The sequence below is a fragment of the Cervus canadensis genome, chromosome 26, assembly GCF_019320065.1.
Source record: "Cervus canadensis isolate Bull #8, Minnesota chromosome 26, ASM1932006v1, whole genome shotgun sequence".
Taxonomy (NCBI): Eukaryota; Metazoa; Chordata; class Mammalia; order Artiodactyla; family Cervidae; genus Cervus; species Cervus canadensis.
The window spans coordinates 39,442,676-39,457,667 of NC_057411.1; the positions used below are offsets into that span (position 1 = coordinate 39,442,676).

At 49.1% G+C, this 14,992-nt stretch overlaps 1 protein-coding gene across 2 annotated transcripts in view; it reads left to right on the forward strand.

Annotated features, from left to right (window-relative positions):
- The window catches only part of C26H4orf50 (chromosome 26 C4orf50 homolog), a 132,511-nt gene that overhangs the window by 27,985 nt on the left and 89,534 nt on the right, over window positions 1-14,992 (forward strand). For both annotated transcript variants that reach the window (XM_043448345.1, XM_043448346.1), the window contains exons 5-8: window positions 1,338-1,449; window positions 2,720-2,847; window positions 4,078-6,612; window positions 14,256-14,417. In XM_043448345.1, coding sequence (XP_043304280.1) covers window positions 1,338-1,449; window positions 2,720-2,847; window positions 4,078-6,612; window positions 14,256-14,417 — 2,937 coding nt within the window. The remainder of the gene's footprint in view (window positions 1-1,337; window positions 1,450-2,719; window positions 2,848-4,077; window positions 6,613-14,255; window positions 14,418-14,992) is intronic.

Below are 14,992 nucleotides of genomic sequence, written 5' to 3' on the forward strand. Positions count from 1 at the left end.
GGGCACGGGGCATTCCCCGTCCACTTCATGTCTTCCTCCCCTAGAAGAGCACCTGAGCCGTTACTTGTTCCTTACCTGTTTAGTCGCTAAGTCATCTCTTCGCAACTCCATGGACTGTAGCCTGCCAGGCTCCTCTGTCCAGAGGATTTCCCAGGCTACAATACTGAAGTGGGTCACCATTTCCTTTTCTAGGTGATCTTCCCCAACTCAGGGGTCAAACCCGCATCTCCTGTGTCACAGGTGGATTCTTCAGCTCTGAGCCACCAGGGAAGCCTGGGAGTGGGCTTAACCCTGCTCAATTGAGCCAGTTTCATATAAGAAGCATTCCCAGAAGACACACACAACAAATCTACTCAACTGTGTTTGCACTCAAGGGAAATTGGGGAAATGTAGTCTCTTGGATGATGTATTGCATCCCCTGAATAAAATCCTGGGTCTGTTTCTGTGGAAAGAAGATGAGTTGATAAGGGGAAACCATATAGGAGCTTAATAAATGTTTGCTGAATAAATGCACCCTGAGTTAGAGACACCTGCCTTCCTGCAGGGTCTGTCTATCCATCCACTGTCAAACATTTATTAAGCACCTAGTGTGTGCTTGATAGGGGTGACGGTGAAGACAGAATGAAGGCAAGTTTCCTTCCTGGAGGACCTCAGGTCTAGTGTGGAAGCAGGTGGGAAGCAAGCATCACCCATTAGAAGCGGGTTAGAAGTACCGGGGCTGTGGGAACCTGCAGGAGACCTGTCCCCCTGCCCCTCGTGGATGGTGACCGGAGCTGAGTTTTTCTGCTGGGCCCCATGCCTTCACTGCTGTAGCTGCAGTCAGGGTGCTTGCTGCCTGACACATACTCTGCGGGCTGGGAGAGGGTGTGTGCTGGGTCAGGGAAGCCCCACAAATGTATCCCTGCCTGTCTTCTGGGGCGGGGCCCAGGGACACCTGGCTGTGGCCATTTGGGCCTGTGGACAGTTGAGGGACAGGATTCCCAGAGGCCCTGGGAAGGTGCCAGGGTGGATACAGAGGGAACTTCAGCCCAGGAAGGAGAGGGGCCTGGAGCCTTTGATGCTGCCTTGGGGAACCCAGGGGTGTCTTGGCTGAACAAACAAAGCTCCTCATCTGCTAAGTGGAGTCTGTAAGCTCATGGGAGGCAGTTTTATTGGCGGGACCAAGAGCACAGGGCCAGGGCCCTACCGCCAGGCCACGTGCCCTCTGCTGTCCTCACCAGGGGAGGGGTCTGACTCCCTCCTAGGGTCTTTGGGAGGGCTTGATGGGGACAGGCTTGGAGAGAGCAGTTCAGCCAGGGACACCCACCGCTCTGTTGACCTCTTGTGTCTTTCTCAAGGATGCCCTGGGCCACATTCAGGATGAATCACTGCCCCTGCCCCGGGAGGAGGCGCTGGATGCTTGCAGAAGCCAAGACCCCGACGGGGCACCTAGACCAAGGGGCTCAGCAGGTGCGTGGAGGAGGGGTCTTCATGGACATCCACTGACGGGCTAGCTCACTTACAATGTCCTGATGACCCAACAGGGTGGTGGTCCCTGCTCTGCAGACAGAAAGCTGAGGCTCAGAGAGGTAGAGACCCTTGCTCGCTGCCACATAGCTGGGAAAAGTGGGCTCAGCCTCCACAATGCCCATGACGAGGTCCATGATGCAGACTCAACCCAACATTTAGGCTCACTCCCTCAGCCCTCAGAAGGGTGCCAGCCAGGCAACACACGTGTCAGCCTTGGGCAGCAGGGGTCCTCTCAGGGGGATTTGTCTTCAGAGAAGACCGTGTGATGACCAGGAGCTGTTCTGTTTCCTGCCCCCACCCCAGTGACAGCTCAGGTGTGAGACAGGCGTGAGGTCTGGGAGCAACCAGGGCTTGAAAGCCCCTTGTCTGTAAGCTGATGGGAACCAGTGTGTCTGCTCACAGTCTCGGGTGCAGCTTCTGGGGTCCCTGCTGCAAAAGCCGGCGCACTCAGGGAGCCCCAAAGCCACGGTGTCCACCTGGCTGTGGTTTGCATACAGTCCTCCAAGGTCAAGTTCAGTTTCCATATAAGGTCACTTATACCCAGTGGTGCTGCTGACCGGCAAGGCTGACCATTCCCCTCCACATTTCTGGGGAGCAGAGCAGATAAGTCAGACAAGGTCAAGTTTGTCCTTGGGGAAACGAGTGGGACCAATTGGCGAAGCCTGGATCAGCTCCTCCGTCCACTGCGTGTGGGGGTGGGGTCCGGGAGTTACGACCCTGCATGACCGTGAGGGTGCAGAGCTGAGGGAGGTGTCCTGGGCTTTGTGGTCAGAGGAGGTGGCTCCCAGGCCTGATTCCGCTGCTCATCAGCAGATGGTCACTCCCCATCACTGAACTGGGTTCCTCACCTGACAGGCAGTGGTCACCATGAGGCCGCCTTTGGGGGCTCAAAGGCCTTGAGTCACGAGACATACTGCCTCATCCTAACAGCAGGTGTTGCTGTTGGTGACATTCGCCGGAAAGTTCTCAGGAGGATCTCCTACCTAGTGACTCAGACGATAAAATGTCTGCCTGCAATGCGGGAGACCTGGGTTCGATCACTGGGTCAGGAAGATCCCCTGGAGAAGGAAATAGCAACCCACTCCAGTACTCTTGCCTGAAAAACTCCATGGATGGAGGAGCCTGGTAGGCTACAGTCCATGGGGTCGCAAAGAGTCGGACACGACTGAGCGACTTCACTTTCTTTTCTTTCTTTCCTGTCACTTCCCAGGCAGGTCTTCCAAGGGGCCTCATGCCTCGGGCTGTGTCCTGGCTGGACGAGGCCCTCCTGTTTTGGTACCCGGCCCACAAACCATGAACAAGCCCCCCAGAGACCTTGCAGGATCTGACCATGGACAGGTGAGGCCAGTGGCTTTCTCCATGCCTGGGGTGCTGGCTGGGTCTGATCAGCCCTACTGTGCATGCTGCACATTCAGGAGGTGGGAGAGGGAGGGGAAGAAGCTCGGGTTGGAAGAATATTCTGGAAATGATTGAGAGGGCGATTTGAGCCCCGGGTGAGGAGTGGGCAGGAAGGGAGCCCGAGCTGTGTGCATGGGCCCAGCTGCCATGTAGCAAACTTCATCTCCTTGAAACCTCCCTACCACCTGTGGGGCAAGAGCCATTACCCCCTCATTCTGCAGAGGAGGAGGCTGTGATTTTCCAAGGCCTCCCAGCCCTGGAAGGGACTGAGGTCCCGTCTCCATAGCCCACGCTCTGCACCATGCTGTCCCCTAAGGATTGGGAGCCTGGTTCCAACCAGCCCTGAGGTGTTTCTAGAGAGAGGGGCCTTCCTGCGTTACTTCCATCCGCTCACCTCCTGCCCTGCGCCCTGCTGGTGTGCTGCATCATGTCCAAAGTGGAGAAAAGCTGAGAGCAGGCCCTGGGGTGGGAGGGGCTTCGTAGAAAAGCTGGACCCCAAGGGAGGGACGGAGTTGGACAGACTGGAAACCAGGCATGAGCAGCAGAAGGGCAGGCCAGGTGGGAGGTCCTGCCAGATAAAGTTGGTGAGGCTGGCAGCGGCCATGGCGTGGGGGTGCGGTCGTGGTTACAGGTGAGCTGAGGGCTCCCGGTGAGACTGAGTGAAGCCAGGTTTCACCTCCCAGACTGAGTCTGTTCTCTGAGCTGGGCCAGTCCTCCTCTCTGGTTAAATGCATTGAATGAAAAGTGAAAGTGTTAGTGACCGACTCTGTGACCCCACGGACTGTAGCTCGCCAGGCTCCTCTGTCCGTGGGATTCTCCAGGCAGGAACACTGGAGTGGGTTGTCATTTCCTCCTCCAGGGGGTCTTCCCGGCCCAGGGACTGAACCCAGGTCTCCTGCACTGCAGGAGGATTCTTTACCATCCCAGCCACCAAGTAACTATAAAAATACATTCAAAAGTATCTCTGAAACACCTCCTGTGTGCCCTGGACTGCTCTAGGCCGAGGGTCCCTGCCTTCGGGGGGCAGATGGTCTCTGCTCTGTGTCCACTAGAGCCTGCTTGTGTTAGGAAGACCCATACGACTGGGTGGGGAGATGAGGTCGGAGAAGTGGGGAGGCCCCTGTGGGAGAAAGGGGCGCTTCACACCTTCTCTTCTCTTCCCGTCCCTAGTTTACTCCAGCAGAGGCCAGCTTGGATGACCAGACTCTCCTTCTCATCTGTGGCTGCCCACCGGGGCAGTCCATGGACGGCTCACCACTCCCCGCAGAGCTGGCCTGGGTTCCAGGGCAGAAGCTCACAGCCAGGCCAGCCCAGGGGTCCTCTCTCCGTCTGCAGGCGTGTGCACGCCCTCCCCAGGGCCGGGCTGCGGGCCCAGCTCCCTTGCTGCTGCCACTCCTGGAAGCTCCCCCAGAAACATTGCACACCCAACAGGTGCTGGAGGCCCGGCCCCTGCCCGCTCCCTCTGTAGCAGGACACCCCGGCCGGGGCCACCACCGTGCAACAGGCCGCACTGCCTTCCTCGGCCAGGAGGCCTCGCACATTTCACATCACCAGTTTCCCAGGAGAGGATCCGAGGATGGAAAAGACTCTGGGAAGGAGGGAGGAGGAGCCCCAGGGTCAGGGTGGAGATTGGAGAGGCGAGAGGTGAGGACTTGGGGCAGAAAGCAGGCAGAAAGCAGGGACAGGTGTCAGCCGGATCAGGAAAGCGGGGAGAGTCTGAGGGTGGAGGCTGGGATCAGGGCCCCAGAGGGCGCATGGATGAAGGCCAGATGGATGAAGGCCGGGGCTTCTGAACCCCTAGCCGCAGCATCTTGCCCTGGGCTCAGGCGGGAGCTTCCACTGCTTGTTCTTCAAGGGGAGACCTCAGTGTCCTTGGAGGGTCCTGAATCCCTGAGCAGGAGGGGACACGAGGAAGGGCATGTCTGGGGCCTCCAACGAGGAGAAGGAGAAGAAGCAGGAGGAGGGCTTTTATCAGCATCATCAGAGGAAGAAGCCGCTGCAGCCACCTTCTCTGGGTCTCAGGGCACCAGTGGGCCGTCTTCAGTGGATTCCCAGCCCCTTAGAGAGCAGAGCAGAGCCATTGGGAGAGTTCAGGGCAAGGGGGAAGACCCTGTGTGGTCTGGAAACGCTCTGCTTCCCCCAGAGGGAAGCCCTGGGGACGAAGGACAGGAAGAAGAGGAGAAGGAGGTGTCCAGCCCGGGTTGCAGGGATGTCCCGGAGGAGCCTGTCTCGGAGGACGGTGAGGCCGAGGAAATGCTTTCCTTGCTGGAGGAAGGAGGTTCACCACCGTCTCCTGGATCGGCCTTCTGGTCCAAGGAGGCCGGAGCCACCCGTCACCCCTCGGCTCCTAGCAGAGGCCCTGACCAGTCTGCACTCAGAATAGAGGAGTTTGAAAAGGAGATGGAGGCTTGTTTCCAACACCTCTCCATCCTGAAGCTTGGGAGAGGGGGGAATGGATGGAGAGCTTCCTCGGTGGCAGGAGAGAACTGGGGCTTTGCTCAGAGATGGTGCAGCTGCCAGGGGGTCGTGCACCCCCAGCAGGCTTTGACAAACCTGGGTTTGGATATTTGTTTTGTTGAGGGAGAAAACCCCAAGGAGCCTGGTGAAGATGTTAAGCCGGGAGAGACTGAGGCCCTGGGAACCTGCAGCCTTCTTCCAGGACTGATGTTGGATTTGGTCAACCTGAGCCCGGGCCGTCCAGAGGGGCCCTCCGAGTGTGGTGGGAACCACCTCTCACAGCCGTCGAGAGCCCTTGAAAGAGCACAGAGCAGGTTTCATCAGCTCATTTCTGGATTGAAGAATGAGAGAAACAACGTTTTAAGTGATAATGCCAGGCTTCAGGGAGATCGGAAGAGATGCCATCAAAAACTGTGCGCCCTGGAAAAAGAGAGGGAGAGAAGCATGAAAAAAATATCTGCGCTCGAACAGGGTAAGAGCGTGCTGTTAGGAGACATCTCTCACTTAAAGAGGGAACTGGACCAGTATGTGCAGGTCATTTCTGAGCTTGAAGACTGCAACAGGAAGAGTTACTGCAAGATTTCTGAGCTCGAAGAGGAAAACGAAAGATTGAAAGGGCACCTGGGGCAAATCCAGAAAGCCATGTCCACGAACATCCGAAAATCCAAAGGTGTGATGGAGCGCATCACCCTGGAAAACTGGGAGCTCGGTGTGCTGACTTCGGAGCTCGGGGTCAGTTACAAACAGCTGATAAAGGATATCGTCCTGGGAATAGAAGACATGATCCGGGCCTTCAGGGGGGAGAACGAACGCCTTCTAAGAAGGATCCAAGTCCCGGAAGGGGAGGTTGTGTTGGGGAGCAGCACAGATGGGGGGCCTTTAGTGAGAGGCCAAGAGCGTCTCCAGGGGAAAAGCACGGTGGACCAGGTGAACACGGTAGAAAGAGGGGTGCAGGTGACTCAGATTTCAAGGAATCTGACTGCAAGAGGCCCCGGGCCGCCCTCGGAGCAGGATAGAGGTCTGGCTGGGGGGTGGACAGGACCGTGCTTAGGCCTGGACAATTCCAGATGCGGTGCTGATTCTACTGCTCCATCACTGGCCTGGGGAGATGCCACAGGATCCGGGGCCCTGCAAGGAAACACCGATGGGGCAGGAGTGAAAGAAGCGCATTTGGAGAAAGAGAAAAAAGCACCAAGCTGTTCTGCAGACCAAGGGCGAGTACTGAGGTCCCCGCGCGGTGGCATCCGGGTAGGTTGACTCTGCGTGGCTATTGAATCATGTTGCTGACTTTCTGTATCACTGACCACACCCTTTACGCCTGCGTCCTGCAGCAGCCCTGAGAGGGAGAAACAGTCGCCATCTCCATTTACCAAATGAGGAAACAGGCACAGAGAAGTTAAGTGACTTGCCTCAAGTCACACAGCTGGGAGGGATGGAGCCCACATTCTATCTGGGGGCTCAGGCTCCAGAGTCTGTATTCTTGCCTACGACAAGATGATGCGAGTCTGCCTCTCTGCTCAGGCTGATGGGTATCTGGCGGGACATGGAGAGGGTGTTTATCCTTTAAGATGAGAGCTTGTATTTTCAGACCGAGCAGTTTTTCAAACAGCTCAAGTCATCATTCTACTTATTGAGTCTCTATTGGTATATATGTATTTATTTATATTGAGGTATAATTGACGTCCAACATTGTGGAAGTTTAACGTGTGCAGTGTGTTGACTTGATACATTTCTATATGTAATCTGATTACCACCACCACTTTAGCCATCACCTCTATCACGCTGGGACTTAAAAGGAGACAGCAGGGGGCTTTAGAATTTAAACAAGGTTCAAACTCACCTCTGCACTGACTCAATCCATCCATGACTTCTCTGGGTGGTTTTCCTCATCTGTGGACATTACTCCACTTTCAGGACTCCTAGGATGAAATGCTGAAGACTTTGTTCCAGTGTCTGTAAGATACACAGTGTTAAGTCCTTTGTATACATTCATATCTGATCTCTCTGCCTCTGTCTTTCTTCTCTTTCTCTCCAGTTTTGTCAGTCACTTCACAGGATCATCTTTTGGTTTTATTGATGTACTTCGTTGTACGTGCTTAGTCACTTAGTCATGTCTGACTCTGCAACTCCATGGACTGTAGCCCGCCAGGCTCCTCTGTCCGTGGAATTCTCCAGGCAAGAATACTGGAGTGGAGTGCCATTTCCTCCTCCAGGGGATCTTCCCAACCCAGGGATCAAACCCAGGTCTCCTGCATTTCAGGGAGATTCTTTACCATCTGAGCCACCAAGGAATGTCTATATTTTATTTCATTGATTTCTTCTAATAACTTCATTGTTTCCTTCCATCTACATTCTTTTGGTTTAGTTGACTGTTCTTTTTCTGGCTTCTTGTGTTGAAAATTTGGATCACTGATTTTCAACTGCTGCTCTTTTGAGATTTATGCATTTAAATCTATGCATTTCTTTCTAAGCACTGTTTTAACTACAACCCACGCATTTTGATAAGTTGTACTTTTTATGTCTGTTCAGTTCAAAGTAGCTTCTAATTTCTATTGTGATATCTCCCTTAACCCATGGGTTATTTAGGAGTGTGTTGTTGAATTTCCAAGCATCTGTGTAATTTTTTAGTTATATTTTTGCTATTGATGTCTAGTTTTAGTTCATTGTTGTCAGAAACATACTACGTATATTATTGTAATCTTTTGAAATTCATTGAGATTGGTTTTATTGACCATGTGATGGTCTATTTTGGGAAATATTCTGTGTGCCCTTGTAAAGAATGAATGTTCTGCTGTTGCTGAGTATTAATTAGGCCAAACTGGTTAATTATGCTAATCAAATCTTCAGTATCTTTACTGTTGTGGGTTCTGTTCATTTTGTCATCTACTGAGATGTCTTTTAAGATCTCTTCTTTTTGTTATGTTAGTTTTGATTCCTATGTTTTTGAAGGTATTTATGAGCTACGCACAGATTTAGGTTTATGATGTTTTCCTGGTAAATCAATTCTTTTAAGATGATGAAATGTCTCTCATTATTTCTCACATTTCTTGCCCTAAAATGGACTTTGTCTGATACTAAAATAGCCACAACAGTTTCTTTTCGTTCATGTTTCCATGGTATATAACTTTTTTATACCATCCATATTTTTCCATTCAATCTATCAGTATCTTTATATATAAAGCATATTTTTTAGAAGCAACATATGGCTTTTTTTAAACTTAGCTCTGAGTAAGTTTGACATCCTCTGCTTTTTAGTTGGAGGGTTTGTTCCATTTTTGTTTCATATACATAATGGTGTAATTGGCTTTATTTTTGCCTTGTTGGAATTTTTCTTTGTCTGACCTGTTGTTTTCTTTTATTCCTTCTCTCTTTCCTTTGTTTTTGGTAAACTATTTTCTGTTATTCCATTCTCTTCTCTACTGGCTTACATTGTCATGCATTTTAGTGTCATTCTTTTAGTGGTTACCCTAGATAGTTCAAAATGTATCTATTAATCATTAAAATTTACTTTAGTACTTTAGTACCATGTCTCAAATAATGCAAAAATCTTTTAATAGTTTAACTCCATTTATTTCTTTTATCCTTTTCATTGTTTATTTTTGTCAACTATGTTGCTTCTGTGTATAACATCCCTTATAAAGCACCGTTAAGGTTGTTTTAAACACTCAATAATTTTTTTTATTTACTCATATCTTTTTACATTCTTGTACTATTCGTTCTTTCTTCTACTTCTGTGGATGTGTTTTACATCCACCTGAAGAGCTTTTTTGTTTCTTGTAGTTTAGGGTCTGTTGGTGATGAATTCTCTCAAATTTCTTTTTATGACAACAATTTTTCAACTCCACTTTTAAACGATTTCTTCCCCTTGATTCAGAATTTTAGGTAGGCAGATATGGTTCCTTCTTTTGACACTTTAAAGACCTCATTTCATTGTCTTCTGGTTCTCACAGTTTCTATTCAGAAATTGAATAATTTGTCTTTTTTTCCTTGACAGAAATGTGTCATTTTACCACAGATTATTTTAAAGATTTGCCTTTTATCTTTGGGTTTTGGCAGTCAGACTGTGATGTGTCTACATGAGGTTTTATGTATGTTTATCCTCCTTGGTTTTTCTGAACCCCTTGAAACTGTGGAGTCTTGTCTTTAATCAGATTTGGAAAATTCTTGACCATTAGTTCTTTAAATATTTTGTTCTTTTCAATTTTTCTCTTCTCTCCAGGAAACCCAGATTTTTTTTTTTTTTTTTTTACTTTACCCCACATTATTTGAAACTGTTCTATATTTTTTTCTCTCTTTGTGCATCAGTTTGAGTTTCTATTGAGCTCACTAAAAGTTCTGCCATTATTTCTGCCATGTCCTGTTTTCTAATAAATCCATCCAATTAGTTTTTAATTTCATTTACTGTATTTTGCAATCAAATATTCATTTGACCCTTTCAAAAGAGATTCTGATTCTCTATTGAAATACTCCATACTGTCATTCATTTTGGTCCATCTTTTCCTATGTTTTAAAGAAATATAATCATAATTATTTTTGAAGCTCTTGTCTGCTAACCCCAGTATGTAAATCACTCTGTTTCTGTTGACTATTTTATTTCTTAGTTAAATCCCACTTTTCTGCTTCTTCATGTGACTAGTAATTTTTTTTAATGTTGGACATCATGCAGAGCATGTTTTAGGGATTCCTGTTTATTAGCTTCCTCTAGAGCAGGTTGAGTGAGTTTTCTAGTAGGGAGCTGAATGACCAGCAGACCATATTATTCCTTTGCATGTCTATTTCAGTTTCCCCCTCAGGTCCAGGGCTTGATTTTACTCCTAAAGTATGGCCCTTGCTTCTAGGGCATGGCCTTTGAGTGGTATCAGCTGAGTTCTCAGAGCGTTGACTAAAGACTCTCCACTTTGGCTCGGCCATCTTTGTAGCCGTGCATGACCTCTAAAATCTCTTCAGCACTTGACCTCCCAGCTTCTGTTCTCTGCTAGGCTTCTGTCGTTGTTGTTCAGTCCCTCAGTTGTGTCTGATTCTTTGCTTCCCCATGGACTGCAGCACACCAGGCCTTCCTGTCCTTCACAGTCTCAGAGTCTTGCACTATGCTCTGCCACTTATGATTCAACCAAGGACCCAAGGGTATTTCTAAGACAGTGTCTGGACTTTTTCTCTGCAGTTCACTTCTCTCTGCTACTTTGTCCCACACACCCAGCTGTCATAGCATCCCTGACCCCAGTCTCTGGTTTCACTTAACAGGACCACAGTGTTCAGCTTGGGATCTATTTCCCTAAACCATGGTTTGCAAAATGTTCCGGGGAGAATGTGGAGCTCATCTTGTTGGGCATCCTTTTCCTCAAGGATGGTAGCCCTGCATTGGTTGCCATTCGTGCCTGCAAAGAATTATTTTTATGTAGTTTCCTCATATCTTATTAGTTGTCAAATCCCACCTAGTCAGACCAGGTGGGAACTGGAACTCTGGGGAGGTGAATTTCAAGCCAAGAGTTTCAAGGCTTGAAAGGATAAGCAGATGAAGAACATCCCAGGCAGAGGGAGAAGCAAGTGTCCAGACGCTGAGGCGGGAATGAGCCTGGGTTATTGGAAAAGCAGGAAGTTGCTGGCATGGCTGCATCACAGTGGGCACGGCTGAGTTGTAACATGAGGTGTAGATGAGAAAGTTGTCATGAGAAAGACCACAGAAGGCCTTGTAGACTCTAATTATGATCACTTCTAAATGCAGTGGGAAACTGTGTTGGAGGGTTTTCATCAGAACAACACGATTACATTTCTACTGTAAAAAGATCACTGCTATAAAGACACAGGGAAGACACACGGAGAACAGTCAAGAGGATTTTGCCAAGAGATGATGCTAGCATAGAGGAATTTGAAATTTTAAAAAAACATAGAGGATTCCAGACAAAAACCAGAGTTGGAATCAGTGGAATTGGTGGTGGACAGGAGGCAGAGGGTGAGGAAAGCTCACAATTTCCTTCATCCCAAGTCACAAACCTGATCGTGTTTTTGTTTGTTTAAAAATAAAAACCCTTAAAGCCTTCTGTGTCTTCCTGTCGCACTTGGTACAAAGTCCAGATTCCTTTTGGTGAGTTATAATCTGGCACTTTGAAAACATCAGTTGTTGCTAGATAGGTCCCCAATCTCTACACTTCTGGATCCTAGATTTGCTCCTCCTACACCCCAGCTTTCTCCTGGGAATTGCTGCTCATCCTCCAGGTCTCCCTTTAGGGCTTACATGCATGCTAAGTCATTTCAGTCATGCCTGACTCTTTGTGACCCCATGGACTGTAGCCCACCAGGCTCCTCTGTCCAGGGGATTCTCCAGGCAAGAATGCTGGAGTGGGTTGCCATTTCATCCTCCAGGTGATCTTCCCAACTCAGGGACTGAACCCACATCTCTTACACTTCCTGCATTGGCAGGTGGGTCCTTTACCACTAGTGCCACCTGGGAAGCCCTCACTTTAGGACATCTCCTCCCAGCCCTCCAGGATGGATTCAGTGCAGAGATGGCTCACACGCATCTCTCCCATGATGCCATTTTGGTAGCTTGCAGTTGGCCGTGATGGTGTTTACACTAGAAAAGTCAGCAAATGCTGCACATCTGTGTGCCCCGCCCCCCCACCCCAGAGAGCGGAGAGGGCCTCTGGATTAGTGTGCCTGCCCCAGGCTCTGGCCATCTCTTCACTTCCCCTCACCACCGTGTGCTAGTGGCCTGTCTCTATGCCCGCTTCCCCACCCCTTCCAGACAGAGCTCCTCGGGGGCTGTGTTCCCCAGGGCTTCAGCCCAAGTGCAGCGTGTGTCTGGAGCACATGCTCCTGATGTCTGGGGTGGGGAGCAAGTGAGTCACAGGCGTTAACAGGGGCCACTGTCTGGGGCAGTCCCCCAGGGCAGGCCGGGCTGGCCTCCACCCCGCACTCTCCTCCTCTTTAGAGTGTCCTGTGGGTGCTGTCTCAGGATGCTGGGGATGGAACCCAAGTCACTGCGGAGCAGGGAGGCAGCGGAGACACCAAACTTCCCAGAAAGGCCAAGTTGTTTTGGAAGTCTTAGATTTTACGGAGCCATTCGGAGCACCCATCTGTTCTTGAGGGGGCCCAGTCTGTGAATCTCAGGCCCACGCTTTGTGGATTTCTATTAATTAAAAAAACACATTCTGCTCTCGTATTCCTGGCTTACAAGCCACCAAGTCACACTTTGTCCTGTCTGCCTCCCTGCCATCTTCTCTGTCCTTCCCTCTTGCCAGCTCACACTCAGGTCAGAAGCACGTGGAAGGGATATACTGTGGACTGTCAATTCCCAGGGAGGCTGCTTCCAGTGAAAGCTAGACAGCTGGGACCATGAGCAAGGCTGTGTGAGACGTCTCAGGTTTCTGGGGCCCCTGACTCATTGCAGTCGGAGCTTTTATTATTAGCAGGACTGCTCCCTCCCAAGGCCACCTTAGTAGCATAAATCAAGAGCTTAATGATGCTCAGGTCCTTGATACAGAAAATCACCCTCTGATGACCTCAGGGGAAGAACGAGAGCTGTGTCAGATAAGGCTTTCTGTCACAGCCCCAATGACAGCAGCAAAATATTAGAATAATCCGAGTATTCAGCATGCCACAGGATGCCATATAGAAACTAACAACAGGGTCTTTCACATTATTTAGTGATATGGAAAAATGCCCATGACACAGTATAAGGGAGAAAAACAGGATACAAAAGATATATATGGCATGTAAATGTTATGTAGAAAAAGTATGTGGCTATATATTATGTGTGTGGGTGCTCACTTGCTTCGGTCATATCTGACTCTGGGACCCCATGGACTGTAGCCCTTCAGGCTCCTCTGTCCATGGGATTCTCTAGGCAAGAATATTGGTGGTGGGTTTCCATGCCCTCCTCCAGGAGATCTTCCCGACCCAGGGATCGAACCTGTGCCTCCTGTGCTTCCTGCATTGTAAGCAGATTCTCTACCCACTGAGCCATCAGGGAAGCCCTATGTGTGTTTGTGTGTGTATACACATATACACACACAGATACGCCTGCCTATGTGTATGTATTTATATAAGTTATTACCAAATAAAAATTTAGAGTTCAGAACCACTGGGGGCAGTAGCATCACCACCATTTGACCACATTTCTCAAGGTGATAAATCAGCCTCTCCCTTCTCACTTTCTGCACTCCCAGAAATTCCTTACTTGATGTTCATATGAGACCTGCTCAGATTTGACCCAAGAAGATTGAAGAGGATATTTTGTACTGATTTCAGAAAAGTGTTTAAGGAAAATGCAGTATCTTCTCTTTCTTATGAATATGTGAAGCTTTAGTGTAATAAGCATCTCGTAATTGGATGTGAACACTGAATTTCACTCATCATACTGTGTTTCAGTACGATGGTGACGGGCGTCTATTAAAACAAACTCTGGGATGCCGTGCCATTTGCTTATTTTTCATATGCCAAAATAAGCTTAAAAAATAACACTCTAAAATGTTATTTTGTGATTCCCTGGACCTTCCCCAACTCCCCTACTCAAGTAACTCGGCAGGGGCTGCTCACTTGTATGTGTACATGGGTTCAGTTCAGTTCAGTCAGTCATGTCTGACTCTTTGCAACCCCATGGAATGCAGCACGCCAGGCTTCCCTGTCCATCACCAACTCCTGGAGCTTGCTCAAACTCATGTCCATTGAGTCAGTGATGAAAGACTGAAAATATAAGGTAATAAATGGGTGAGAATGATGTTTATGCTGACTAATAGTTTTTGGAGTGATTTCTGTTACTTTCTTCTATAAAATCTGTGGACTATGGGAAACATGCAGGCAGGAACACAAGAAGGAAAACAGGTACTGTCTGTTGATTAAGGCAGATTTCTTGGAAGATAGCCTAAGAATTGCATTCGACTCTGATTCCTCAGCTCCAGGACCAGGAGGCCTCGGCCTCCGAGGAGGACCTCAGACTGCGCGTCAGACGACTCCATCACCAAGTACTGACCCTGCAGTGCCAGCTCCGAGACCAGGGGTCTGCGCACCGCGAGCTGCAGGCCGCTCTCGAGGAAGCGGCGCATCTCAAGGGCAAGGTAGGCTGGGCCCACACTTCCTTTCCCGCCTGTAAACTAACATTCCTTCACTCTGGCAAGATTAGAAAGTAGAAAGAAGAATTAAGAGCTCACTGGCCCTTTCCAGCAGTTTGCAAGCATTATTAGATTTTTGAAAGTACAGAGCAGTATAGGGAAGAAAAACAAGCCTTGTAATCCCTCCATCTGGGTAACCGCTGTTAGATCTAAAAATAATAATACATGTGTGCGTGCATGCTAAGTCACTTCAGTCATGTCCGACTCTTTGCGACCCCATAAACTGTAGCCCACCAGGCTCCTCTGTCCATGGGATTCTCCAGGCAATAATACTGGAGTGGGATTCCATGTCCTCCTCCAGGAATACATATACATGACTTTTTAATAAGTCAAACAGTTTTTTAAGTGATACATGAATAAAAGTCTTCTCCCTGTAGGAGGGAAGTGGGTGTGAATATAAAAGAGCAACAAGGGCAGTCGTTAGAACGGTTCGGTATTGTGTCTGTGGTGGTGGAGACACAACCTTGCACAGGTGGTAAAATTGTTCAGAACTTGGCGCGCGCACACACACACACACACAC